Here is a 27,083-nt window from a genome sequence, read left to right as displayed (position 1 = left end):
AGTTGATAACTTGACATTGTTTCACCTGGACAGACACACACACCTCAAACTTTCTAAGCTGTTGTGTTCTGCTAATCAGTACTCAAGTCTAATAAAACGACAAAAGACAAAACGACAGTTTATAAAACTTACAGAACGCTTTCTCTCACTAATTTTCTATGTCGGAATTTCCTGGACTTTTTCCTCCCTCTGTACTAAGCCGACGCCTCCTTCAATGTGCTATACATTCTTGGTCACAAATGCGGTTTTTACGCACGGAGACATCATGGGTTTGCGCGCTCTCTTGACCTCGCTCTGCCTCGTTTTAAACTGCTGGAGCGGAGCGTCGACCTTCGAGCTGACAATACTCCACACCAATGACAACCATGCACGAATCGAGGAGACCGGCAAGGACTCGGGAAAGTGTCGAGCAGAGCGTCCCTGCTTCGCTGGTGTGGCCAGGAGGTTCACGAAAGTGACCGAGATCAGAAAAAAAGAGACGAACGTGGTGTTTCTGGATGCTGGAGACCAATTCCAAGGGACTGTCTGGTTCAACTACTATAATGGCGCTGAAGCCGCACACTTTATGAACAAACTTGGTTATGATGTTATGGCAAGTATTCTTTTAATTTCTATGTTGTTTGGAAACTTTTTGTGTGTTAAAGTGGTTCAAGTTTGTATTTTTCGAAGATAAGTTTCTTTAAAAAGTCAATTATGTGTTCATTTTTAAATTTTAGTAAATCATTATATTTAATGAGTTAATAAAGTAGTTGAAGTTCTTTTTTTTGTCACATAGGCTTTTGGAAATCACGAGTTTGACAATGGAGTGGAGGGTCTCATTCAACCCTTTCTCCAGAATATAAATTTCTCTGTGGTCAGTGCAAATATTAAACCCGACCAAACCCTGGCAGAGCTTCATAAATACTACAGTCCCTACAAAGTTATCAGTGTGGGCTCAGAGAAAGTAGCTGTGGTTGGCTATACCTCAGCAGAGACGCCATTCTTATCCAGGCCAGGTAAATCTGTTCCAATGATGTCCCGCCCAATGCCCATGCTTTGTTTTTCCAGTTCGTGGATGAAGCTGGATCACAATCAGGATAATATCACTCAAATAAAACTCTCTTTCTTTATAAAGCGTCGCTGATTGTTGGTGTTTTCAGCTACATTACCAGATGTCTTGCCTTGTAATAACAACTTTCAAATTGTTATCCAGTATTTAGACGTTTTATTCACCAGTGTTTTGAAATGTGCACTGCTTGCTTGCACCCATCCGTCCCCTATTTCCTGTGCGTGTTAGGCAAACATCTCAAGTTCAAAGATGAGGTGGAGTCACTTCAAGCTCAAGTAAATAAGCTGGAAAGTCTGGGCTATAATAAAATCATTGCCCTGGGACACTCTGGTTTTGTTGTGGATCAAGACATAGCGAGACGCGTGAGAGGGGTGGATGTTGTTGTTGGAGGGCATACCAACACGTTCCTCTACACAGGTATCTCTATCCTGTTCTATTGTTATTTATTATAGTGTTTATCCAGAGCGGGTTGGGTTTATCCAGCTGTCTCCAGACACAAAAACTGCATTTCACACATGCAACAAACCAATTTAAAGGAATGGCATGCTTCTAAGGCTACAAACCACAACATTTTCTTTCTCTGCAGGAACGCCCCCATCTTCCGAAGTGCCAGCTGGCCCATATCCTTTTATAGTAAAATCCAACCATGGAAGAGACGTGCCAGTGGTCCAGGCTTACGCCTTTGGGAAATATCTTGGACACTTAAAAGTGACTTTTGATGATGCTGGCAATGTCATCAAAGCCGTTGGAAATCCCATCCTAATGGACAGCAGCATACCTCAAGGTAGACTAAAATATCAGATTACACTGTACACATGTTACTGTTTGAAAAGTCGAAACCATTCACTGAACCAAATAAGATTTTATCATGTTAAAATTTCTCAGTGTTCCTGGAAGTGTATTAAGGATTTGGGAAATGAGGCAAAAGTTTTATCTCTGTGAACACAAAAGAAATTGGATATAATCAGAAGCGGCAATGAGACTAAATTACTCTGAAAGAGAGAGAAAACTTTTTTAAAAGCTGGGTAAGCTCTTTAGTAAGCATTCCTGCTCCTGACGCAGAACATGAACTTTAGTGATCATTTCTTATCTCATATTTGTTTACATTACCAGGTAACTTGTTATTACTGGATTTTGATGCACACACCCATCCTTGAGTGGTGGAAAATGTTTGCACATACTTACAGCAAAGTGGGGCAAAATTGCATTGTCCAAGACTCATCACAATATCAACAAATCTTCAGTGTTAAATTCCTTTGCTGACAGTTGAACATCCAGTGGTACATAGAGGTAAAAACTGCTTTAGCTCATTTGTCTCAGTATGAAAAGAATAACAAAAACACAACACAGGACTCAGGCTCTCCCATCACATCCATTTTCTAGTAAAAGTTTACATGTGCTCACACAAATAAGAACTTTAACATTACTTACCTTTTTGAAAGATACTTCTTGTTGTTTAATGAAGTGTATTATACTCATTAAATTAAACTAGTTAGCACCTTATATCTTATATAATCTATGAATATATGTTGCAGCCACTTTCTTGGGTACAACTGCTCACTAACACAAATATCTAATCATCCAATGACTTGTTTTGCTTTTGTTTTGTTTTTTTGTCTGTCCTGTTTGGTTCTTCAGCCGTCAGAATTGATGTCTGAAGGCCAACAAAGATACCCAATGGATTTACTTTACCAAGTGGATCATGACTTGCCGTATTGGTCCATTTGATCGACTTTTGTTGTTATTATTTATTTTATTTTATTTTATTTTATTTTCAGCTGTTACAAACAGGACAGACATACCTAGGGGATAGGAAAGGGAGAAAGAAAGATGAAGGAGAAGAAAAACAGGGGAAGAGAGACAGTGAGAAAGGTCACTTAAAAAGAAATGCAAATCTGTGCATTTTGACATGTAGACATGGTTAAGATGACCTGCTGAAGTTCTAAGTGAGCACCAGAGTGAAAAAGAAATGTGATTTAAGTGACGTTGAATGTGGGTTGGTTGGCACATGGACTCGGCTGACTATTATAGAAAATGCTGATGTATTGGGATTTTCCCACCTAAGCTTCCTTTCCCGTACAGCCAGGCTTACAGAGACAGAAACAGTAACAATCACCACTTGTTACAACCAAGATCTGCAGGACATGTTGAACCTTGAAGCAGATGGCTACAGCAGCAATATGTCATTCAATATGACATTGTAACTATGATTTGCAATCTCATATTGAAAAAGTGGAGTTGTTCCTTGCTTTACAAATGCAATGTTACCATATTTGTGTAAATTCTTCATTAGAGCTCCAGGATTATCTATTTGCTCTCAGGGATTTACTCAAAATCCAATAATCTAGATTTTTTTTCTCCAACAGTCACGATCTGTGTTTTTTTTTTCTTCTTCTTTGTTTTGTTTTGTTTCAGATGCGGAGATCCTTGCTGATGTTAATAAGTGGAAAACAGACTTGGCTCAATACTCGACTAAGTATGTGGGCCAAACCTTAGTCTACCTCAACGGGTCATTTGAAGAGTGCCGATTTCGGGAGTGTAACCTGGGAAACCTAATCTGTGATGCCATGGTAAAAGTTACAGGCATTTTTCACTTAGTTAACATGAGTTAAGTGTGAATTAGTGGTTATAAAAGGACTGCGTGATTTTTAAGGAAGGTGATTGATCATAACAGATATTTATGATGATAAAAGGTGACGACAAACAGCCAGAAGCAAAGAGAATTTCTCTGTCATATAATACGTCTCTTTTGCATTTACAGGTGTATCACAATATGAGGCATTCAACTGGGGAGCAGTGGAATCATGTAAGCTTGTGTATGCTGAATAGTGGGGGCATACGGACAGCGATAGACGAACGCTACAGAAATGGTAGATTTTTTTTTTCCTTTGTGCAGAATTGCCGAGTTCTTAATTCACCTTGAAGTGTTTTGTAATCTGCTGTTATTTACCTTTATATGTTGTCCTTTTAGGCTCCATAACAATGGAGGAGATCCTCACCGTGTTACCATTTGGAGGAACCTGTGACTTGGTCCAAATAAAAGGCTCAACAATAAAAAAGGCATTTGAACACTCTGTTCACAGATATGGAAGAAAGACTGGAGAATTTCTTCAGGTCTCAGGTCTGTGCTCCTCTGCTAACACAGAATAGTTTAATAATCTTTATCTTTATAACAAAGGGTTAGAAATACATATCTAACATGTGCTTACAAAAGTTGCACTGAAAGCATTGCTCAGCTGCAGGTGTGCCTAGTTTTGTAACAGGACATTAAATAGCATGTTATATGAATCAGTTCCTAAAGTAACCGTAATGCACATGTGTATTTAGTGCAGTGTGAAAACAATAATCAGTGGCTTTATGAGGTAGTTGAGGTAGTGTTGGTTGTCTCATCTTAGTAGACAACCCACTGTCTCCAGCCTTACACTAAACATAAAATGCTGTTGATGTTCTCCCAAAAGTATTTTAATTTGTGTTTTACTAATTCTAAGTAAACAGGACTGTGGTGGGGCGTGGTTCGTGGTGCGGCTGCGGGGTGAGGCTGAGCTCAGTCAGCTCATCACGCCTCCCCTGCATGAAAGAAGAATGAACTGGGTCCTGACGTTGTTGTTGTTGTTGTTGTTGTTGTTGTTGTTTTGTACGTGTGGCTGGAAAGCTGCAGCCGAGAGTTGTAGAGAACAACAAGTGGTAAAAAAGAGAGTGAAACGTGTGAAGAATGTGGTCGAGTTTGTCATTGCATCGCATGCCACAAGGACACACTAGTCTCTTTATATAAATGTAAACACTATGCCATTTTTCCCTTAAATTTCCAGGCATTCATGTGAAGTACGACCTCTCCAAGCCAGTGAACCAGCGTGTAGCATCGCTGTCATTGCTCTGCACAGAGTGCCGCGTGCCCAAGTATGAACCATTAGACCCACAGAAGACATACACCGTGGTCATGCCTTCATACATGGTGGGTGGAGGCGATAACTTTACAATGATTAAGAGGGAGTTACTGAAACATAATTCAGGTGGGTGGCAGACTCTTGTTCTAAATTTATAAGCAGTTTACCTCAGGCACTTAAAAGGACCTTTACTGCATCCAGCACCAGCATCCTCTTAGTCAAAAATCACACTGACCTCATTAAAAAATGACATTTTCAATTCAAAAGGTCAAAGGTCAACCTCACACTAACATCCCTAACATCATAATCAACTCGTAGCAAAGTACCTGGCAGCTGTGAGATCCCTCTACAGTTCCCCTTTCCTTGTTTTGCATAAAGCACAAGTTTTTCTATTTTGGAAAATGAATTACATCTTTTTGTCACGAAACCTTCGTTACTCATCTTGGTTACCGGATACACGTCTTTGGCAAATCGAATGCAAACGTGTTAAGTTTCAGTGCACCTTTGTGAGCTGGATGGATACGCTTACACGCCCTATGGGCTCGCTTTAATGTTCGATGTTGGAAAAGTCACGTTAGCAACTGTTCTGTTGTTTTTCCCTCGCCTTTGTGCATCCATCAAACTGCAGATAATGGTATTTCCACGCAATTGACATAACCGCACTCTTTGCATACATTTTGTTCTTATCGTGAAGCCAAAGTATTTTGGAAAAAAAACACAATCAAAGGATATCTGCATATCTTTATTTTAACATAGTTGTTGTTTCTTTGCATTGCATTGGAGGAGCGTGCATTTTAAATATCACTTTTGTGTAACTGTGGGAAGCAAAGATTGCAATTGAGTTTAAAACTGATGCACGAATAATGATTATTTGTGCATATTTGTGCATCACATTTGTTTTGAGACTATCACTTGTGATACTAAATTTGGGTACTGATTTTTTATATCGTCTTCGCTGCCAGACTGAATACTTGTGTGTTTGAAGCATCCAAGTTTAGACTTCTTCTTTGAAGGTGTTTCTGCTGCTGTGGTCCACTCCATACTCACACTCCCTTTAGAAATACATATAATCTAAATATATAAATAGAAAAGAGCTCATTTAGCAATCACTCCAAGACTTGGCAGACTGTTATAAAGGTTTGCAAACTTTAATGTTTCATAGTCATTTGTCCCTTGCTTTTTTTCTCCCTGGTGGAATGCAACCTGAGTCATGACCATTAATGTTTTTTTAAATAAAACATCACAGGAAGGAGCTAGACAGTGCTTTTCATGAATTAACTGGATTGTCTAAAGTGAAATTCTAACATCCTGTCCATGTTAAAATGGATGAATTCATCTGATAATGCCTAAAGTGAGAAACATTTTACGAGCGGACACTGAGAATTAACTGTGGCGCACTTGTCTGTGAAACGCATGGAAATGGGGAAAAACAACATATGGACCACACATGGAAACGCAGCCATATAACATCTGCTCTCAAGAGTTTATTCTGTGACTCAAAGTCCTGCAGTTGTTTTTAAACTTGACAACACACGTTGCAGTAAAATATCTCTGTAGTGGTATAGTGGAAAAGTTTTTGTTATCCTCAAGGCCGCACTAAAGAAGAAAAGAATAGCAGGATGTGGCTTGTGACATTTTCATTTCCAGCATTGCTTTAAGGGTTTTTGGCACTCTGGCACAGTTTATCGAAATGCTGAAACAACCATTGGACAGTTTTGCCGTAGCGCTTTGTATTAACACTTATGATTCTAAGCCTGAAAAGCTGATGATCTGCTGAGGGACATAGAAATCCATTGTTTTTGAGGATGGTTGAAGAACTCATATTAACTGTGGCAAACTTTCACACAGAGGTTGGATTTTTTTTGTTTTGTTTTTTAACTTTTTTTCCCACCCATTATTCAGAGACAGAAATGAACAACAAATCAAAGCCTGCTGTACCTGTAAACTCTTTAGTTCTCGATCTTTACTCTTGGGATTCTCTCCAGCAGGGATGTTTAAATCGTTGAAATATGTTTCTGCAGTTTTCTTTAAATTTTACAAAAATCACTCTTGAAATCGAGAATCGAGCATCATGAAGATGTTATTTATGTATTTTAATGATGTAATATTGATTCATTTAATGCCACTTTGAGATTTTTTAAAAAAAAAATTTGCCTTTTCTTGCAGGTGACTTGGACATTACCGTTTTTTCCAAGTACATCTCTGACATGAAGCGCGTGTTCCCTGCAGTAGAAGGCCGCATCACTTTCAGGAACTCTGCTGTCATTGCTTCATACAGTATTGGCTTGTTGCTGCTGAGTCTGTGTCTGTCTGTGACACTTTGATTGGCTTTTTACACTCTGGTAAACTGTGATAAATTGAAAAGCTCCAGGACTTGGTTAACTGTCTTTTCAGCTCGCTGCCCTCAAAGCTAACTAGAAGACAACAGGATTACAGGTTCAGCCTCGGGGTAGCCAGCATCCAGGTTGAAACTTATTATAACCCACAACGATTCAGCAACCCCCCAAAAAAGCATGAGCGACAGTCTTGTTTACTCAAACCGACACACAAATGTACCAAAAGAAACAACCTAAATATAAAAAGCAAAGTTATATTGAATGATAGAGCTTACTGATTGAAAGACGAGGGAGTGTATGAAGCTTGGTCAATTTTCTGAATGAGATTATTTTACAAAATAACAGTGGATAGTAAAAAGCACACAAAGCAACAACTATTCCAAATGATTTTCTTTAATTACCATTATTCAAATGCCTGAAAAACTGTGGTCAGGCAGAATGCACGTCATCTTTAAAAAGAATGATGTTTTCATCGGGTTACAAACATGAATGCATTACTGTGTAGAAACTGTGAGGACTTGTAAACAAGCCAGTGATTTGTTGTCATGAGGACCTGTTTGATCTGCATATATGCAAAGCTGAAAGATTCATCTGCACTGAGTTCATGAATTTGTCAGTACATCTAAAATTCATATTTACAAAAGTGCTTTTAAAATTCTAAGGATTTTTTTCCTACTTTTATTTTTACACATTGAAAATACCAAAAGAAAATCTATTATTCATTGTGCATTCTGTTCATCTTGTAGTCATTCCAACATAAACTTAACTTTAGTGGGCAAATGATTGTGCTCTTTAATGAAATATTAGTATAGTGATATGTATTTGCTTGCTATGATAACTCCTTTATTAGCAGTCAGCTATTAAGCTTGTAATATTTTACATTTCTCTCAATCAAATGCCATCTTCAAACTGACTGATTAGACATAAACCCAGCCTCAGGTTAGTGCATTCCTAGTGTTCTTCTTAAGCCCAGATAAATAAGTTGGGTTACATCAGGATGGGTATCCCATCTAAAAACTGTGCCAATTTAAATCCACTGTTTGGACCACTTGGAAAATGCAGCTGACAGTGCCTTTGCCTTCCCTCCTTATATTCCTTTCCACAAGTCTTGTCTCCCTATTCCTCCTGTCTGTCCTTTGTGATTATCTACCCACCCTGGTGCCTGCTTATCCCCTATCTGTTGGTCTGCTGCTCATTATTCATACTTCTGGTTTCCCTCAAGTGTAGGTTTTGGATTTTGTGTACTATGGATTTTTCCTTAGCCCAATAAAGGCTTTCCTTTTGCTGTTTATTTCCCTGCCTTGGTCATTTGTGTCCTCTCCACCTCCACCACACCTGACAAAACTGTTAAATCACTGTCTTTTACTGTTAGCTTCTACTGCTAATAATAATACAAAGAAGAAATTGTCAGTTAAATTCTGACTTTTTATTTAGTATATACTTCATGTATGTATTTATTTTACAAATTAATGACAGATGCACCAGGGGAAACCATCTGCCTTTCCTCCTGTTGTGGGAGCAGGTATCCAGATACAGTTACTGTACATGTCAGTTATGAAGGTCTATGCGTTGGATTTAGTCTAGTGTCAGATGAGCTCGGGCATGCCAAGCATGTTGGCTCATGTTTATTTTACATCCATGGAGCCATCACAGACGTCTCCTTCTGCACCTGCTGAGAACACAAGAATGCAGGGTTAACTCAGAAGCAGATGTGTGTTGCTGTGGTTTGGTGTTTGATTTAAAGAAAATGTGAAAAAGCTTTGATTGTGTACAATCACATTTCCATAAAGTTGGGACACTGGGAAGAATAAAAATGGAATGCAGTCACATAAAGCACACCTAATTAAATATAGAAGAACAATTTAAAAAACATAAAGTGTTTATTATGGCTTCTTCTTTGCCTGATAACATGTGATTTCTGGAAGTGTTCCTGAGCACATGCTGTGATTTGCATGACAGATTCTTTCCTGTTTTTAAAGCATTGCCACCTGAGGGTCCAAAGATGCTATATTGATTTTCAGCATTGTCCCTTGCACACAGAGATTTTTCCCAATTCCCTGATCTGTTGATGATATTATGTACTGTAGATGATGAGATATTTAAACCCTTCAAAGTTTTATATTGAGGAACATGATTCTGATATTATTCAACAATTTGTAGGGGCAATGTTTTGCAGACTGGTGAAATTCCGTCTTCTAAATGCTCTTTTTATGCCCAATGGTCTTGCCAAATAACCTCATTAGTTGCTAAATTTTCCTCCAGCTGTTCCTTTCTAGTACCTCTTACGTTTCAAGCCTTTTGTTGCCCTCTAACCTCTGCTCTAACCTAAATGCATCCAATTAAACCATTTTATATATATATATATATTCAAAAGCAGAAGAACAGAAATAAATCCAGATATGGGGATAGGGGTAAAACAAATTCAACATCAGAATTATGCTCATAACTTTTGAGATTTTGGTGCGAATCTTCACTCCAATTGCAGAAGCATTACTGTACGACTATCCAGGTAAAGGACTTTGGCATACTTATTAACGAGTGATATGTGTGTATTTCTCCACTAAAAATGCAGTTATTTAATCTTGTATTCATTTAACATTGAACATCATCATGCAGTCTCATTCATTCACTTATGCAACGATTAACAATGATATTGCTGATAGTTATTGACTGCATGTTTTTTCATTTTTCTGTTCATTTTTTGGTATTTGGGGTTTTTTGGGTGTCAGGATATATTCACTCTCCATTCTGCGGAGGATAAGAGCCTATAGATGGGTGGGTGAACAAAAATTAATATGTGTTTACCTTGTTTAGCTCTGGAAAAAGTTCCTGAATGACGATGTCCAGCAGCACATATGTCAGCTGAGGAAGGCAAAGCAAAAAAGGTAGGAACAAGATGAGAAGCATTAAGGTCAGTCGTGTTTAAATAAAGATGGAAACACAACCAATATGCAGAACGGCAGAGGAAACTGTGTTTCAGCAAACTGCATGTTACATTGCGTACCTATTATAAGGTGCGAATGTTACATTCAGAGGTACCCCAAGTCAATTTCATTCATATACCCATCTGTCATATACTAGCACAGCTTTTTTTTCATGTCCTATCACGTTTCCTATCAGCGAAGTGCAAACATTCTGAGAAAGCAGCGAGTGTGTCCTCGCTGTTTGCGCGTGTCTGTCCTTGTACCTGTTTGTTGAGCACTGGCTGCTGTAGTCCATCAAAGAGGAGACGCACTCCTTCATACTTGGCCTCTTCTCCGATACATTTCCCCAGAAAGTCTGAAGATAAATCAAGGACAAGCCCCCAGGCGGCAATTTAAAACTCACCACTTGTCTTGTAGGTTTAGATGCCGACTACAAGTGGTCCATAAATTACAAAAGGCGACTTGGAAGAACTAAATAAATACCTGGAATATAGCTCATCATCTCCTCGAACGTCTTCTTTGCTCTCCTCTGCTTGTCTTGGGCGGGGCGAGGCGGGCTGCTTTCACAGAAAACTGAGTCTATGAGGGCAAAGATTCACTGCATGATTTCACCTCTGTTAGATTGTATTGTTTATTGTCATTTATGCTTAGAAATATTTAACCATATATGCTTAGAGGTGTATAATCGATTGTGTAGTGATAGGATGTGTGATCCTTAATAGTCTGCAAAGGCTTTGTGTGCATTCCAGAGTGTTCTGGCATTCACACCCACATTCTGGGAGCATGGGAGAGGGCATACCTTCTCTTATTGTTTTATGGCAGGATAAACGTATCTATATCTCTTTTAGTCTACGTGCCTTTTGTTTAGATGAACTGCTGGACTTCCAGACCAGCCGGTTTAGGGAAGTCATTTATGGGGTCACACTCTGACCCCCCCCCCACACACACACACACACACACAACGCACAGGCAAGGTACTCTTTGTATGTAGACGTCATATGTTAATGAACCTATGTATATTCATGTAACCTCAATAAAAGAGCAGTGTTACGGGAGAGCGGACGAGAGCAACTGGGGTCAAGCGAAGGAACGGCGTTTGTCCGGTTCTCTCCCGTGCACGAGAAACATGAAGAACTTTGCCTACTCGTGTCTTGCTTTGCTGTGTAATTACATTGTCTTCAACGTTCCAGCGAATAGGTTTAAGCTACAAACCTATCAACCTCACTTAGTTTGTTTGTTTAAAGTTCGAGATTCTCACAAACACGCAGACTCTCTTCGGTTCCTTGGCCGTGTACCTCTAAGCAGGGTGATGAGCGAGACTAGCCGGTGCTCCTGGACCACTTGGTTGAGTTTGTACTGAAGATAATAATCTGTGTAGGCCTCCAGTGTGTTCTTGAACAGGATCCTGCCACCCATTAGCAGGTGGTGCAACCAATCAGGGACACGAAAGACGACTCTGCCTAAAAATCAAGAAGAAGAGAGAGAGCACTGATCACCTACATGACCTATCTTTTTAATATACACCAGTCAGGTACAGCATTATGACCATCTGTCTGATATTGTGTTGCTCGCAGCACTTAAACAATCAAAGCATAGACGCTCGTACCAACAAGTCCTATAAGCTGCGAGGTGAAGCCTCCATGGACTGGAGCACATCCCACAGATGCTCAACTGGACTTACATCTGGGGAATTTAGAGGCCAATTCATCACCTCAAACTTCTATACTATACATTTTTCACAGCCGTCAGGGAATACAGTTTCCACACATGTCAAAGTAATATCCACAGCAATGGCAGGACCCAAGGTCTCTCAGCAGAACACTGCCCAAAGCACCACACTGCTTCTGCGAGTTTATACTTGCCTTCTTGCCATAGTGCATCCTGGTGTCCGGTGTTCCCCAGAGAAGCTTCACACATGCACGTGATGTGACAGAAAATGTAATTCGTCAGACCACGCCGTCTTCTTCTTACTCCATGGTCCAGTTCTGATCCTCACATGCCCATTGTTGGCACTTTCAGCACTGTACAGGGGTCAGCATGGGCTCCCTGACTGGTCTGCAGCTATGCAGATGCATACACAACAAACTGCAATACTCTGCGTGTTCTTACACATTTCTATCACAACCAGCAGTAACTGTTTCTGCAATTCCAGCTACAGTAGTTCATCTTTGCTCCCCATCAATGGGCCAATGAGCCATGACCCTGTTGCTGACTCACTACTGTTCCTTCTTTCACTGCTTTTGATGAGTATTGAGCGATTCAGACCAGGAACACACCACGAGCTGCAGTTTTGGAGATGCTCCGACCCAGCTGTCTAGCCATCACATTCTGGCCCTTGTCAAACTTTCTCAAATCCTTACGCTTGCCCATTTTTCCTGCTTCTAACACATCGACTTCCAGGACAAAATGTTCACTCACTGTAATTGACGTCACCTGTCAGTGGTCATCGTTATGCCCTATCAGTGTAAACTGTGTGTTTTACAATCTCTCTTTCCTCATCCCCTATTTGCCGACCTTATGGTTTCTCATTTGGTGTAAACTTAACACTGTGGACATTTTTCAATTATTTGACCTAATATTTCTTTTTTAGCAGCATGCACTTTCAGCCATATGTTTCATGGTTCTAGCGTCTGTCAGCTACACAGACCAAGACGGATGAAAGAATAAGACAAGCGGTGGAAATGGGCTTCCTCTGAAGGAAGCGAGGAGAGATAAGAAGAGGAGCTCAGTCATTCAAGAGGGAGTCAGAGTAGAGACGCTGCTTCTCTGCATCAAATGGAAGTAGTTGAGGTGGATATTGTGTCTCTCAGCTGGTTTGGAAATGTCCCTGTGCCTTCAGGGAGACGCCGAGAGAGGGTATCTCTGCTGTGGCACAACCCAGAAGTGGTTTCACAGCAGATCCACAAATGGCACATGTGGAGTATTTCACTTTAGTATTTTACCTCGCAAAACAAGTCCTTTCTGAAACACTTTCCAATAACATTTCAACCCGGTACAAATCTATCCACATCCTATGTTTAAGCATGGAAAGGAAACATCATAAATTGTGTCTGCAGAACAGACTGCAAAAAAACCCCCAAACCTCTACTTACCAACATACATCAAGTAGTCATAGACCCCTTCAATGGTGATCATTTCCATGAAGTAGTTCTGATTGTGTCTCTTCTCTGTCATCTCTGATCGGTTGGCATTGTTTTTGAAGAGGTCATTGAAGAGCTGGGGGTGAGACACTTGCGTCAGATTTTAAGACTGAAGCTCTTTCAAACACCCACTGTCTCTATCTGAGAGCATTTCCAGTTATGAGTGACTCACAAAACTCTGGCAAAGTAAATATGTAACGTCCCTATTCTTTTAGGAATATATTCAGATTTTATGTTAAGTTAAGTGGACGTGTTTGTTTAAGCACCACTTGCAAAAAGCTGTTATGATCTCATCAGTTCAGCCACTGGCAAGTTCTCAGATTAAATGCCCGAGGCCTTTCTTGGCAATGTCAGACCTCATTTAAATTTTGTGAAGTGCTACTTCACAAAATTTGTTGCAAAAATAGCGCATGTGCTGATGTTTTATTCTATTGTGTCTGTAATACTAGAATCACCATTGGCTGATTTTAATCCCATTAAACTTCCTTTTAATTCAAGACAGAGGAATCTAATAAACACTAGAGGAAACAAAATATCAGCATAAACAGTTCCATCAATAGTCAATAAAAATCACTGTCTTTGCTTTAAAAACTTTATTTAGGGGATTATTTAATCCCCTGCTCAATTTGTAAGTTTGCTACAGGGGTAAGAAGTTGCTTGTAGTTGGCACCAGGTTTGCACACATCTCAGGAGGGACTTTGGCCCACTCATCTTTACAGAAATTCTAAATCCTTCACTTTTATTGGCTGCTGCTTGGCAACTCAAAGCTTCAGCTCCCTCTATGGATTTTCTATAAGACTAAAGTCTACAGACCAGCTAAGCCACTCCATGACCCTAATGTGCTTCTTCTTTAGCTGCTCTTTTGGCGCCTTGCTGGTATGTCTTGGGTCACTGTGTTGCTAGAAGATGACGACGACCCATCTTCAGTGTTCAGGTTGCGGGAAGCAGGTTCTTGTCCAAGCGTGGCCACGTTCATTGGACCCTCAGTGCGGTGAAGACATCCTGTACCCTTAGCAGGAAAACAGCCCCAAAGTATAATGTTTACACTCCATGCTTGACTGTGGGAAATATGGTGGAGGCTTTAGGTCATACTCAGCATTTCTCTTCCTCCAAACACAGTTGATGCCAAAGAGCTTGATTTTGGTTTTATCTTCCAACAGCACTTTCTCCCAACACTCTTCTGAATCATTTTAATGTTCACTGGAAACTTAAGACAGGCTTGTAACTTCTTGAGTGGGGGGACCTTGCAAGAACTACAAGATTTCAATCCATTACGGCGTAGTGTGCTACCAATGTTGTTTTTGTTGACTGTGGTCCCTACTGCCTTCATTAACAAGCTCCTCCCATGTAGGTTGGGACTGATCTACCACCACTCTCATGATCCTCACATCATGAGGCAAGATCTTTCATGGAGCTCCAGACCGAGGGTGATTGATGGTCTTTTTATTTTTATTCTGAACAATCGCACCGGCAGTTGCCACTTCCTTCCACCAAGCTTCCTGCTGATGGTCTTGTAGCTCATTTCAGCCTTATGCAAGTTGACAATCTTGTCCTTGACATCCTTTGACAGCCTTTTTATGTCTTGCCCATTGTGATGGAAATCCATTCGGTTGGCATTTGTGCTTTATATACATAAGTTGAGATCAGAAGTCTCGACAATTGATTTTAATCTGTGTGCCACAAGAGCAGGCAGCCAATCTCTGGGAGGCAAAATTCTGTTTAGGTTGTAGGGGATCAAATACTTTCTCCACTCAACGACATGCAAATCAGTTCATAACTGTTATGCACTATGTTTTTTTCTGGATTTTTGATCAATTTTCTGTCTCGCTCCATTAAAAAGAAATTACCATAATAATTAGAGACTGATTTGTTTCTTTGTAAGTGAGCAAACTCACCAATTCAGCAGAGGCTCTAATAATCTAATTATTTCCCCACTGTATATCTGTAAAGCTCAGCTTGTGGACTTTTGATCAGACAGTTGTAACAGGAACAATTAATTGCAACTGAGCCTTAGGGAGGACTCTACCAGTACTCAGGATTCTCCTCAGGCTACTCTTTTAAACAATGCAGACAGTCAAAAAGCTATAAAGCCTCACTTGCCAACCTTTTTGTCATTCTCTGAGGTGGGACTCAGGATAGTGAGCTCAGGTCGGCTGGGTTTGGGTTTGGGAGATTCACAGGAATTGAAGAAGGACTGGATGAAAGGTTCCAGGTGCTGCCCTTTCTGCCATAAAAAAAAGCACACGTGCAAAATGTATATTGGGTAGTTATGGTTTCAAAAACACAAAGCTGACATTTAAAAACATCTGTATTGTGAAAGATGAGACACAAAGCACATCCTACATATTGTGTCCCAGAATAAATGCATTTCTCACCTCTTTTATCAGTTTGCTGGGGACCGACTTAATGATTTTACCTGTGAAAAATAAAAAACCTTATCTCAGTGATGTATGCTTCTGTCACGTTGTGCCTCTTTTCCAGACACATCTCTTCTCATCCAACCCAAGGTCAGCCTGATCAAACATTTCCACAGGCTGTTTAAACATCATCTATTTTGCACATTTGTTTAAACAAAGCGTCTGTCACATTCTCTGCAGCCAGGTCAGAGAGAATGTGCCTCATACTGTACCGAGGTTCACGTCAGGTAACATCCTGTCCAGGAACTGAGACTCCATGCTATGAGGAGACAGGAAGTCGGCCAGTAGCTGGCTGTTGCTCAGCTCTGGGTGCTGCAGGAGTTTCTGCAAAGTAAACAGATAATGAAAACACAGATTTGTTCTGTAGCTGAAAATCAATCACAGGACTGCAGATTTATTGTGTATGATCAAATGTAAGCAGATACAAGTGCTTTACTCGTTTTTAGAACAAAGCAGACTGTGGATTTTCAAGGGCTTTATGTGGGTTTTTCTTCTTATAAAGCCTCCCAACCAAGTTTGGATTAGTGCTTACTACTTTCCACAGAACATTGCAACTTTTTAAATTAATTCCCAAGCTTTCAAAGCAGCCTCTTGGTGTGCCTTGAAAAAACTTATTTCAAGGTAAGTAATCCATCACAGTGAACACTTTTACTGCTTTTTGTGTTGTCTCTTGTGATTCTGTACTGATGGTCCTCCAGGTGGGGACCATTTAAAAATCTTTCCTTGCCGAGTTTTGTCATTTTTCTCTATAAATGTTCAACAGTTAAGACTCAAATTTTATTCCTTGAAGTGTTTAAGGACCTTGGCAGCAACTGCAGAGACTGAATTGTGTTTTATTCAGTTTTTTCCTCTGTGTTTTTGAAAAGCTGCTCTTAGAATCACCAAATGAAGCAACGACAAAGATATTTTTCTCTCTTTACAAGAAGTGACTCAACCACTGACTAAGACTGATTAAGATGACTTTAAATGTTTCTTTTTTTCTGAAACCTAATTTGAAGTATTCTTGATAAACGCATACGCACAGAAAACTACACCCAAAAACCTTTCAACAATGTGTGTGTGTGTGCGTACGTATTTCAAGCTAATTTGTTCGTAACCTTCTCACCAACCGCCTCCCCTCAAAGTCATTTTCTTAGTTTTTATTATTTAGTTATTTGAAGACGTTTTCACAGTACAAACCATGATTCAGCAACTTTTAGAATCACCTCTAGCAGCAATAAGTTGAAGTAAACATTTTCTGTATTTTTTTTTTATTTATTTGAGGTTCGTTTTAAAATTACACTTGATGCCCCCAGGTTATATTCATCAATTTTACTATATTTACTCCAAACATCTTATATTAGGAGAATATTCTTTTAATTAATACTAGAAAGTCATCAGGTTCCAATATATATTTTGCAGAAAATGCATAAACTAAATGCATAGTGCTAAATGTCAGGTTTTGCTATTAAAATTAACAATAGGATGCACATTTTTGTATATTATGTTTATGATTATTAGGGTTGGGTACATGTAGACATAAATATATACATACACTACAATCATCATAGTACGATTATATAAAGAAATTATATAGCAAAATGTTAAAAGTGTAGCTACACAGTAATTACTTAAAGCATGAAACTTTTAAAAGTGATTATTGTAGCTGATCAAAACCTGTTATATTGCCTAGGTACAGTATATATTACACCTATCTAAATGCTACCTCATTAAAAAAGCATTTGCATTTCAACATCAGAGATGGTCACACTTGCATGATCCTTTCATCAAGTGCATTTGATTGGACTATTATTAGCATCATAATTTCTATGGAAGCAGTAAGGCTGTACTCAATGTTTCACAGCACTTCATGGAGTCCTTTGAAAACTTTCTTTTTCACATGACTGAGTATCGTGCCTAGTGCAATTCAGAAGAAAAGGCCAAGAGAAGCGCAGATATCTACCTGAAGATATTCCTGAAATTCCTCCCTCTTCGATGTCAGAAATTCGTAATTCTTGGGACCAATTATTCTCTTTGAGGGCAGCTGCGCATCTGGAAATGAGCCTGCAAATGGTGTAAGATTTCACAAAGACAAGTGTTAAAAATGTGTCTCTCTTTAACTGGAACATAACAGCCGTGTAGTTTCCAAGTCCCCAAATAAGGCAACAGGCCCATTCAATGTTCTTCGCTTCTAAAATGTAAGTTTACTTGGAAGTAATAATCTGGGATTTTTCTGTGGAGTCGACGACGTCATTTTCATGGGAAAATTCCTTCCTGATGGCCTTGAATGAAAAACAGAGCAGTGCACAGCTGCTCTAAATTAGCATTATGTAGAAAACCTACCATGAAACTCGGTGAGCTTTGACTCTAGGACATAGAACTCCAAATATCTCCTGTACACAGACCAGTGCTCAGTCTCATGTCCGACTGCAGAGAGTAAAACAACAAGGTTTAATTAATGACCCCAAACCAAAACAGCTCGTCACACTAGTTAATGGTTACCTAATAGTATTACAGATTATTTACAAGTACGCTTTAATGAAGGTCCGCACAGCCTCACCTGCCTTCCGGTCATTGCGCTCTACATCAATACAAAACACTGGAATGCGCTCCCTCTTTACGTCGTCATCGTAGAAATCAATGTACGGGATTGTGATGTTCCAGGCTGAGAGGTTTCGCGGGGTGCTCGGGGTGGAGGCCGCCTCCATAGGGGGGTCATCTTCCAGCACCATCATGGCTTCCTCCACCTTGAATAGAAGGAAGTGAGAGTGGTTGAGGTCAAGGCTTTGCAGAGTACACGATAGATGAACAACACGACCACTTTTATGCTGCAAAACACACAAAGGTAGAGGCCTGACTTTGTGTATGTTTTTTTTTTTACCTTAACCATATAATCTACTCCTATCAAAATTACTATTAAATTGAACAGCAAATGCGAAGATCAGGGACAACTAAACAAAAAAAAGGTGACTGAGACCTGACCACAAGTAAGGGAAGTGCAACGTATACACAGGATATCCCTTTACAATAAATGCCGAACAAGGAATTAACAGAGTGAAGACAGTAAAGTGCTGTAACAGACTGTGTTTGAAGTCACATCAATTTAAATTTACAAAAGCTCTTAAACTAGCGGATTTTCATTCATCTGACACTCTTTTTTTTAAATTTCTTTCATTTAAGGTAGATATTTAGTCATTTTCGCAGGTCATCTTTGTGGTTTCACAGGGAAACTCTTGCTCTTTAAAATCAACACTATCTACTGTAAAACAGGCAAATTCATGGACTCCACCTCAGAAAACGCCAGAACCCAAACGTTGGATTTAAATATTGGAAAAATAGACAGATATTTTATTATGCCTGAAGAGATCAGCAAAAAACAAGCTTTGTCAAACTCGGCAGAGTCTGCAAATTGCACTGAAAACCTTGAAGATTTGCCCATAAGGTAGAATTAATAGACTCTGTGGCTTTGTTTTCTTTACTCACCAGCGCCCCCATGTGGGAATCACTTCAGGAGACCCTCAATATGACTTGAAGACTCTGTTTGCAGTTACTTCTAATAAATTTGACACGCTGCTTTAAATTTGACATGCAGTTTAACCCTAAAAAGCAACTATCACCACGTGAGCATTATTTTATACATTATCATCATCTTATAATGAATGTTTAGGACACTTTTAGATGTGCCTTACCATATCATCCTCCCCCTCTACCAGCCCATAGGATGGCAGCATGGCTCCTTCCATCGTTGTGCTCTTGAACACTCCTTTGATCTTACTGCCAATGCGGCTAATCCCAAAGGACTCGCCCCTCTTAGACGTACTCCTGCAGTTCAAACAAGGAGGCTATTAAACACGGAGCAAAGGAGGAGATGCGCTTGGCTTCAGCAAAGCGCATGCAGCTTCAGAGAGGTGACAGAGCAGGGACTGTAGGGAAGAAGAAGCAGCTTACTGTATCTGTATCATGGGAGGTAAAAGCTAATCTAGCCAAACCAATGAGAACGTTTAACTTCACAGTCAACAATAATCAACACAATAAAATGCCTGCGTTATTGGTAAAGCGCTGCAGAGCCACAAAACACACACACACACACACACACAACAAAGCACTGAGCAGTGATGAACAGATGTGAAGCTTGGAGGGGATATTTTCAGGGTGTAAAAAATGCTGATGATGATCAGTTACCTGACAACCGATAAAAAGCACACAACATCACAGTTGCTCTGTGTGAGTGCCGGTTTGCTCACGTAAAATAAAAATCACCACATGACGCACAGAGATACGCCTACTACACAAGAAGCCGAGCACAGAAAAAGTGGCTGCGGTGTCAAAAACAAGACTGGAGGAAACAAAACGACAAATTAAAACAGGATCCCGTGCATAGACCCCACCATGCAGGCGTCCGGCTGGGACTGGGGTCACATGGGTGTGAAACTGGATAGCATGACATCACACTGAGCGACCTGTGACAGACAGATGGACCCTGACTTACTTGGGTGATGAGTGGCGGTGGGATAGCGAGCCATATGGGAAGTTTGTGAACGTGGACTGGGCATGGAGGGAGTTACAAGATGCAGGTGAAGAGCTGCCAGAGGCGGTGAACAGTGAGGACGGGGACTCGGGGCTCCAGTCCCAGGAGCTATAAGCAGAACAGGGTCACATCCCCACGGGCAAGAGGAGGGAGCGGATCGTGGATCATACCAGGGCAGGCAGTATGGTGGTCACAGAATCAGAGTGGACATACGGTCACAGACACAGGCACGATGGTGGAAATACACAGATGGGCGTAATGGGCAGACAAACGGGCAGAGGTGGAGAAGGTTTCTTAATCGCAGGTATGGAGGAAGGTTAGCCTCGAAACTGGTCACATGTGATTGTGGGCTGCGAAAGCAATTATATGCTATCCCAGCTATCATTTTGAGTGGCGTAATTTATGCTGCTTTGGAAACTGCCTTTATAACAAGTTTGCTTTCAGGTGTTGGAAATGAAACAGAAAATGAGTTTTCCTTCATTTTAATTCTCTCATTTTGGATATAATGCTTTTATTAGCTTTATCTGCTCATAGGCTTACTGGTGACACATGCTATGATTAGCTCATAAAGGTCAGTTTACTCAGTGTTCTCTCTTTTTGCAGCTACAGCACACTCACCAAATAAAACATGTATTTAGGGGTGAAATGAGATGAGTGCTAAAAGATTATATATCATTATCGCAGTATCAGCTAGTGCTTATGAAACTGAAGCCCTCCTTGACGGCTCGGGCCCAGGCAGGGCACAGTGATTCTGTTAAAAAAAAAAAAGGCAGCACATCTTTAATCTTAAGTATGAAGTGTCTTTTGGAACCTTGCGTGCAGCACTACTCAGCCAGCCACTGTTCTGATCAGCACACTGACGACTTGTACTCACCGAATGTCATCCAAACTGACGCTATTTCTGGAACAATATGCACAAGGAGTTAGTGGCTGGGCCGCGTGGCCACGTACACACCACACCCCGCGATAGAAAACATGACAGTCGATCCATGGCTTCAGCTCAGTTACAGCTATACTGCAGTGGTCTAATATAACTTGCATTACAAGAAAATGGGTTGCTTCTATACAGCTTGGTTACAGTTATGTTTATGTGTGACGCAGCTGGCTCATAGCATATCCAGGGACAGGGATTTATGTACGTTTAATAGGGAAACCAGGAAAACTGGACGTGGAAGAAAACACAGAAATTTACTGTGTGTCTAAAATCTTAGTTAACAGTGAATTTGTGTTTGCGCTGTTTTCTGTTTCTATATTTTCTGAAAGTCCACCTGTGCATCATTATGCTAAACTTTTATGCTGTTACACACAAACATAAAGTGAAACCTACCTGCTCATTTTGGAATTTCTGGCAGGGGACTCGGCCCCTCTGAGAAGCTGCCGAAAGTACTGTGGAAAAAAGGTCACGGGAATCAAACAACACATATGGAAAATCTGGTACAGTATGCAAGCTAAACTCAAGGAACATGCCATATCTATTGACCTCTTAATGCCTAAACAATAATAACCACTGATGCCCAGTTTATTTGGGAGCAAGAACAGGGGTGGCAACTAAGTAGAAAATAACCTCGCATTGTTATCCAGACACTATTCACACAGGGCTATGGCCTGCTCTGAACAATGGCTGAGCTCTGGTCCACCCAGCTGAATTCAATGAAATTGCTTCTGAGGGGTGAAATTCAGCTTGGCAGTTTGGCATAATGCCAGCGCCGGCTCATTGGCCGGTTGCGCGTCTGATATTGATGACAGGGCCGATAGCGGTTGGTAGCTGGGGGGATGGAAAAATGGGTCTGAGTCAACAAATTCCAGTTGAGTTTGAGTTTAAGCATTTTACAGATATAGTTTTGGTACATCTGAGACAATAAAAATACTAAATTTAAGGAATGATCATTCAGTCTCAACTTAAAGACCCATAATTTAGACAGGAAAATGCTTAAATCTGGAAATCAAGCTGGGTGACAATAGGCTTAGTGGTTTCTATTGAGGTGTGGGCGCTAACCTCATCGCTGTGGCAGAACATGGGGGTGAAAACATTCTCCAGAAGAGAGAGGACGTGCTCGTAGGCTTCAAACAAGCACCTCATGGTCTGCAGTTTCACCACCTCCCCATAAGGACCCTCAGCAACTAGGACGTTCAACAAAAACACACAAGCGAGTTAGAATACTACACAGCATGCATACTCATTAAGGCACACCTAGGATGTTTAAGACACTTTAACTTCGATAATGACTCCTGTCACATACTGTTGCGTATTTCTTCCACTATAAAGGGGTCAAAGCGGATTTTGTCAACACTCTCGTCCAAGCAATAGGTCTCGTAGATCTTCTTCACTTCCTTATGGAGCATCATCTTCTCTGAATCCAACAGCTCAGGGCACAGAATCCTGTCGTTGAACTCCTCTGAGAAGTTAAGAGAGTCAGACATCAATACGTCACAGTGATAGGTTAACTCTGCCACCCATGAGTGGTAATTTTTCCTGATAATTTCAGATGGGGTGATGAAAAGCTGTTGACTGACAGAACTGAGTAATTAAGGTAACAACAACGATTAACAACTACTAACAATTTAGAGAAAAAACTGAATACTTGCCAACTGCGAGACAGAATTGGAGGACATGGACAGCGCCTTCTTGCTTTAGGAAGTTCATAAAGCGAAAGAGAAGGTCTTGCTGTTCTCGAATTTCCTTCAACTCCAGCTTTAGCACCTGATACAAAGGCAGGAAAAAATGGATTAATATACTCTATAAAGCATTGCCTGCTATATTCCTCCTGCTTCTATTAGGCTTACGCTGTCCCATATACCAGCTACACATTGTCACTAGGTTTTTGCTTAATGCCAGATGGCTTTTGTTTCAAAGACGGCTTGCAGTTGAATTTTTGTAGGTTTTTAATGAATTACTTCACTCTCCTAGATGAAAGCAAACACTTACTGAGGGCTTTTTGCTGCGAGTATCAGAGTACTTTTGTAGGAAAGGAACCAGTGTTGAAGTGGGCTCTGTGGCTTCTTCAGGCTGGAGTGAACAAGTCGGGAAAAATTAAATACACGTTTAAAATTCACAGAAGATACACTCACCCTTCATTCTGTTAGGTATGCCTATGCCAGTTCGGAAGAAGAATCAGAACGGAGAAGAAAGGAGATTTAAGTGGATTTCTATGTGGCATGGTTGCTAGTGCTAATACAGGCTGGGCTGAGTATTTCAGAAACTGCTGATCTACTGGGATTTACTCCACACATCCATCTCAAGAAAATGGTCTGAAAAAGAGAAAATATCCCATGAGCAGCAGTTCTCTACATGAAAATGCCTTGTGGACGTCACAGGTCAGAAGACAGTGGCCAGACTTCTGGCTGCTTTGAGCAGACAGGATAGGAGGGCGACAGTAACTCAAATAACCACTCATTATAACCAGGGTATCCAAAACAGCATCTCTGAATGCACAACATGTTGAACACTGAATCAGATGGGCTACAGCAACAGAGGACCACACAAAGATTCACCAAAATTGGACAACAGGAGATTCAAAAGACATTATCTGGTCTGAGTCTGAATTTCTGCTGTGACACTTAAAGGGAAGGGTCAGAATTTAATGTAAAGAGCATGAAAGCATGGATGCATCCTGCCTTATACCAATAACTCAGACAGGTGGTGCTGGTGTAATGGTGTGGGGATATTGTCTTGACACACACTGAGTACTGCTGCTGACCATGTCCATCTTTAATAACCCAGCCAACAAACCTGCTTTATGCCACAAAAATTTGAGTTCAGAAAGCAAAAGATCGACCTGACTTGTTACTAGAAAGGTGAACCAAACAGAGTGACTGGTGAGTGTAAATGACAGCCAGTTACAGTCCAGTATATACTTACAGGTGAGTTGTCAATGAATATCAAAATTAAATGATTCGCTGTGTCCTGAATTTTAAAAAAAACCACACAAAAAAGCAGTCAGTAAGTTTCAAACTCAAGTGTAGCGCTGTAAGTAATGTTTTGATTTGTCTTTTATTTGCATTCTCATAATACTGCACATTAGCACTGGTTAAAGGACTATAAAAGAAATATCCTGTTAGACTGGCAAAGACAAAGACACGTTCAAGGGAAAAAACAGCTTTGGATTTCTATTCTACACTCACAGGATCAGCCAAGTAGTCCATCGAAGGAAGGAAGACAGAACCAGCCAAAACCTCTCTTATCAGGAGTGTAAGAGATCTGAGAGAATGACGAGATATAGAAGCAGGAAGTAAGAGAATGAAGCAATAAAGAATCATGCTGTGCATTCCTGTTGTGACTTAATTGGGTAAATTTATGGTTGCAGTGCATGGGCTTTACTTCCAGAGCAGTCAGTTACCTGCAGTCTGTGGCCTTGGGTGGCAGGATGTAAGGGAACAGTATCTCAGTCAGCTTCCTGAGGTAGAGAAGTTCATCTCTGCGACTGCGAAGAGCCACGTGGAGATCAGGACCATATTCCTCCAGGGCAGCTTGTTGAAGATACTCTATGTTTTTTACTGAAAAGAAACCAAAAAACGTTTTTATGATAAAAGAAATAAAAAACAAACTGCTCTGTGTGATTATATCTGCCATACCCTTCTGCCTTGCTTTGCTAATAATTTCAATGTGCTTCATGGAAACTTTAAGGAGCTTTTTTGTGATGAGAGATGCCACATCCACCTAAGAGAGAGAGACAAGTTTATTTAAAAATGATGAAGACCAGTTTAAAAAGTTTTTTGTCTTTATAGAGTCTAAGTTTCACCTTCTGAGTCCGACGAACCAGCACGGCTGCAAAGAAACGCAAGGTCACTCTCAGCTCGTCGACAAACGCCTCATCGTCTGTGATGTCTCTGAAAGGAAAAAGAAATCTGTCCCCTCACTTCACAGGACACAACACAGTTTGAACTTCGGAGGAAGGATACAAGAAACTCTTACCTATACCAAGGATATACAAAATTTTCCAGAACAAGCTCTAGAATCTAAAATAAAAACAATAGATTTTATTGTGCCATAATTTGATAGATTAATTTAATGTTTATTTAAGAATAATGACGTGTGTAACAAATATGTCTATTACCTCTGAGAGTGAGGCATCCACTTTAGAAGGAATTTTCAGGTCAAGCCATGGCTGATAGTTTTCCAGTAACAGAGTCGGTCTATAAATATGAACGAAATTTTTTTTTAAAAAGGAATGAAATGGAAAAAATTCAGTATCATCAGCAGAGGAAGACAGAAGAATCCAGTCTGGCCACTAGATGGCACTGCTAAATCTCCCATGACCTAATAAGTAGGTAACTTATTGTTGTCAACCCAGTAATGAGGTTATATATATATATGTATAGCATACGTAGTAACACAGTGATATGGACTTGGTCACAGATAATCTGTAAACAACATCAGGCATTAAGCATTTATTATGCTAAATATATAACTGCTGCTGAAATAGTTATAAGGTTTCAATAAAACACAAGTCAGCTTCTGTCCAGTCTACGACCGTTGCACAACAGCATAACCACGTCACTCACCTGTGCCTTTTGCACTTGATTTTTCCACAAACAGCACAGCTGTGGCCCAGCGGAAACAGCTCCTGCTGGTACGACTACAAGATAAAGTCAACAGCAAAGATTATGAACTGCTGCTGCTTGCTTTTGTGCCTTTTTATTCATCATCATCAATGTATAAGTAAGCAATGGCATGCTTCCAACAAGTGATAGACATTACATATATTTCTATCAGTTGTGGCACTCAGAGTGTGGAGGCTGTATCCTCCTAATTTGTTCAGTTAAATTCTAACAGACCTTGATTCTTGGTTTAATGGAGACTAAGATGTTAGGCAGCAGAGACTCAGGCCCCAGGGAGCAGTAGAAAGTGACGACTCCAGCCAGGAACGACCAAAACACCATTATAATGTGAATATATCTGTAGTAAAAAGGAGGTGTGAGGTATAAATGAATAAAAACATGGTAAGCTATGAAGTGAAATTGAGTGGGCTGCAGGTTTGCCTATGTAGAGTGAACTAGTTACCTGTTCAAAAGCACAGTGGAGAGAAGCAGGACCAGCAGAAGGAAGCAGAACACTGGATATTGTCGACCAAGCTCTCTGAGCCGGTCCACCTTTACCCTGCGTCTTAATTTCTGCAGATAAGCCCGGATGCATCCCATCTTTGTCTGTCAGCATCCAGCCTACTGCATATTACTGTAAATAAATAAAGGTCGCATTACGAAGTGGCTGCAGGCTACAAATAAATAAGGGCGTGTAGCAGGAAGCAAGAGCTCCTTACTCAAAGTCACAGTATTTTATTTTTTTTTATTTTTTTTAAATCTATCTATTCCGCTTAACATACGTATCAGGTTGCACTGATTTTAACATATCGACTCAAGCACTTACTGTAAGTGTACGGCGGACGATATGGGCCATTTTTCACTGTAGTTCAGGCGCGACACCATAATGAATTTGCAAAAACAAAATAAATACATAAGCAGGTTGCCTGTGTGCAGGATGAGCGCAGAGAGCAGAGCCGCGCACAGCTGTGAGCCACAGCAGGATTAGTGGCAGTTACACAGCATCATTCGTGCGTGGACCGTCCTAAAACTCTGATAGGTTGCCGTTTTGGTTAATGGCCGCGGTCCTGTCACGGGCATAGCTGTCCATTGAGCAGCAGCAGCAGCAGCAGCGGTGGTTGGTGCCTCGGTTGTCAGCGCTGGAGACGTGTGATGTCACCTCCGCTGCGCTCCCAGCAGCAGTAGCTGCTACTGGCTCCTGTAGTTTAGCTCTGAGGTAACGGACGTGTCCCCCACATATTCCCCTTGAAATGAAACCCACGCCAAGGTGCCCGGATCAAGGAGACGAG

General features: G+C 40.6%; 2 protein-coding genes across 6 annotated transcripts; one reads left to right on the top strand and one right to left on the bottom strand.

Annotated features, from left to right (window-relative positions):
* The first annotated feature begins 178 nt into the window (after positions 1-178).
* LOC113012743 (snake venom 5'-nucleotidase-like) lies at positions 179-8,559 on the top strand. The gene is made up of 9 exons (XM_026153059.2): positions 179-592; positions 776-995; positions 1,277-1,465; positions 1,635-1,832; positions 3,464-3,618; positions 3,810-3,918; positions 4,020-4,169; positions 4,858-5,058; positions 7,099-8,559. The coding sequence occupies exons 1-9, from the start codon at positions 215-217 to the stop codon at positions 7,254-7,256; spliced, it is 1,758 nt and encodes a 585-aa protein (XP_026008844.2). The 5' UTR covers positions 179-214; the 3' UTR covers positions 7,257-8,559.
* A 120-nt stretch (positions 8,560-8,679) lies between these two features.
* Positions 8,680-26,948, bottom strand: LOC113012742 (sorting nexin-14). 5 transcript variants are annotated; one of them, XM_026153053.2, is made up of 31 exons: positions 26,621-26,948; positions 26,258-26,428; positions 26,032-26,152; positions 25,759-25,832; positions 25,311-25,389; positions 25,169-25,212; positions 24,996-25,083; positions 24,829-24,913; positions 24,594-24,750; positions 24,379-24,454; positions 24,116-24,160; positions 23,183-23,263; positions 22,843-22,957; positions 22,497-22,652; positions 22,253-22,377; positions 21,584-21,642; positions 21,131-21,157; positions 20,218-20,364; positions 19,418-19,550; positions 18,289-18,475; positions 18,072-18,155; positions 17,692-17,792; positions 15,962-16,073; positions 15,708-15,748; positions 15,437-15,556; positions 13,285-13,408; positions 11,488-11,652; positions 10,676-10,771; positions 10,456-10,547; positions 10,074-10,130; positions 8,680-8,940 (listed from the first exon to the last, which is right to left on the bottom strand). In XM_026153053.2, the coding sequence occupies exons 2-31, from the start codon at positions 26,392-26,394 to the stop codon at positions 8,899-8,901; spliced, it is 2,970 nt and encodes a 989-aa protein (XP_026008838.1). In that variant the 5' UTR covers positions 26,395-26,428; positions 26,621-26,948; the 3' UTR covers positions 8,680-8,898. The 5 variants fall into 5 exon arrangements, with proteins under 5 accessions (XP_026008838.1, XP_026008839.1, XP_026008842.1 ...); XM_026153054.2 differs by having other exon boundaries at positions 8,680-8,937; XM_026153057.2 differs by lacking the exon at positions 20,218-20,364.
* Positions 26,949-27,083: the final 135 nt, after the last annotated feature.

This window comes from Astatotilapia calliptera, chromosome 19 (genome assembly GCF_964374335.1).
Source record: "Astatotilapia calliptera chromosome 19, fAstCal68.1, whole genome shotgun sequence".
NCBI classification, from domain to species: domain Eukaryota; kingdom Metazoa; phylum Chordata; class Actinopteri; order Cichliformes; family Cichlidae; genus Astatotilapia; species Astatotilapia calliptera.
This window is presented reverse-complemented; position numbering and strand designations above follow the sequence as displayed.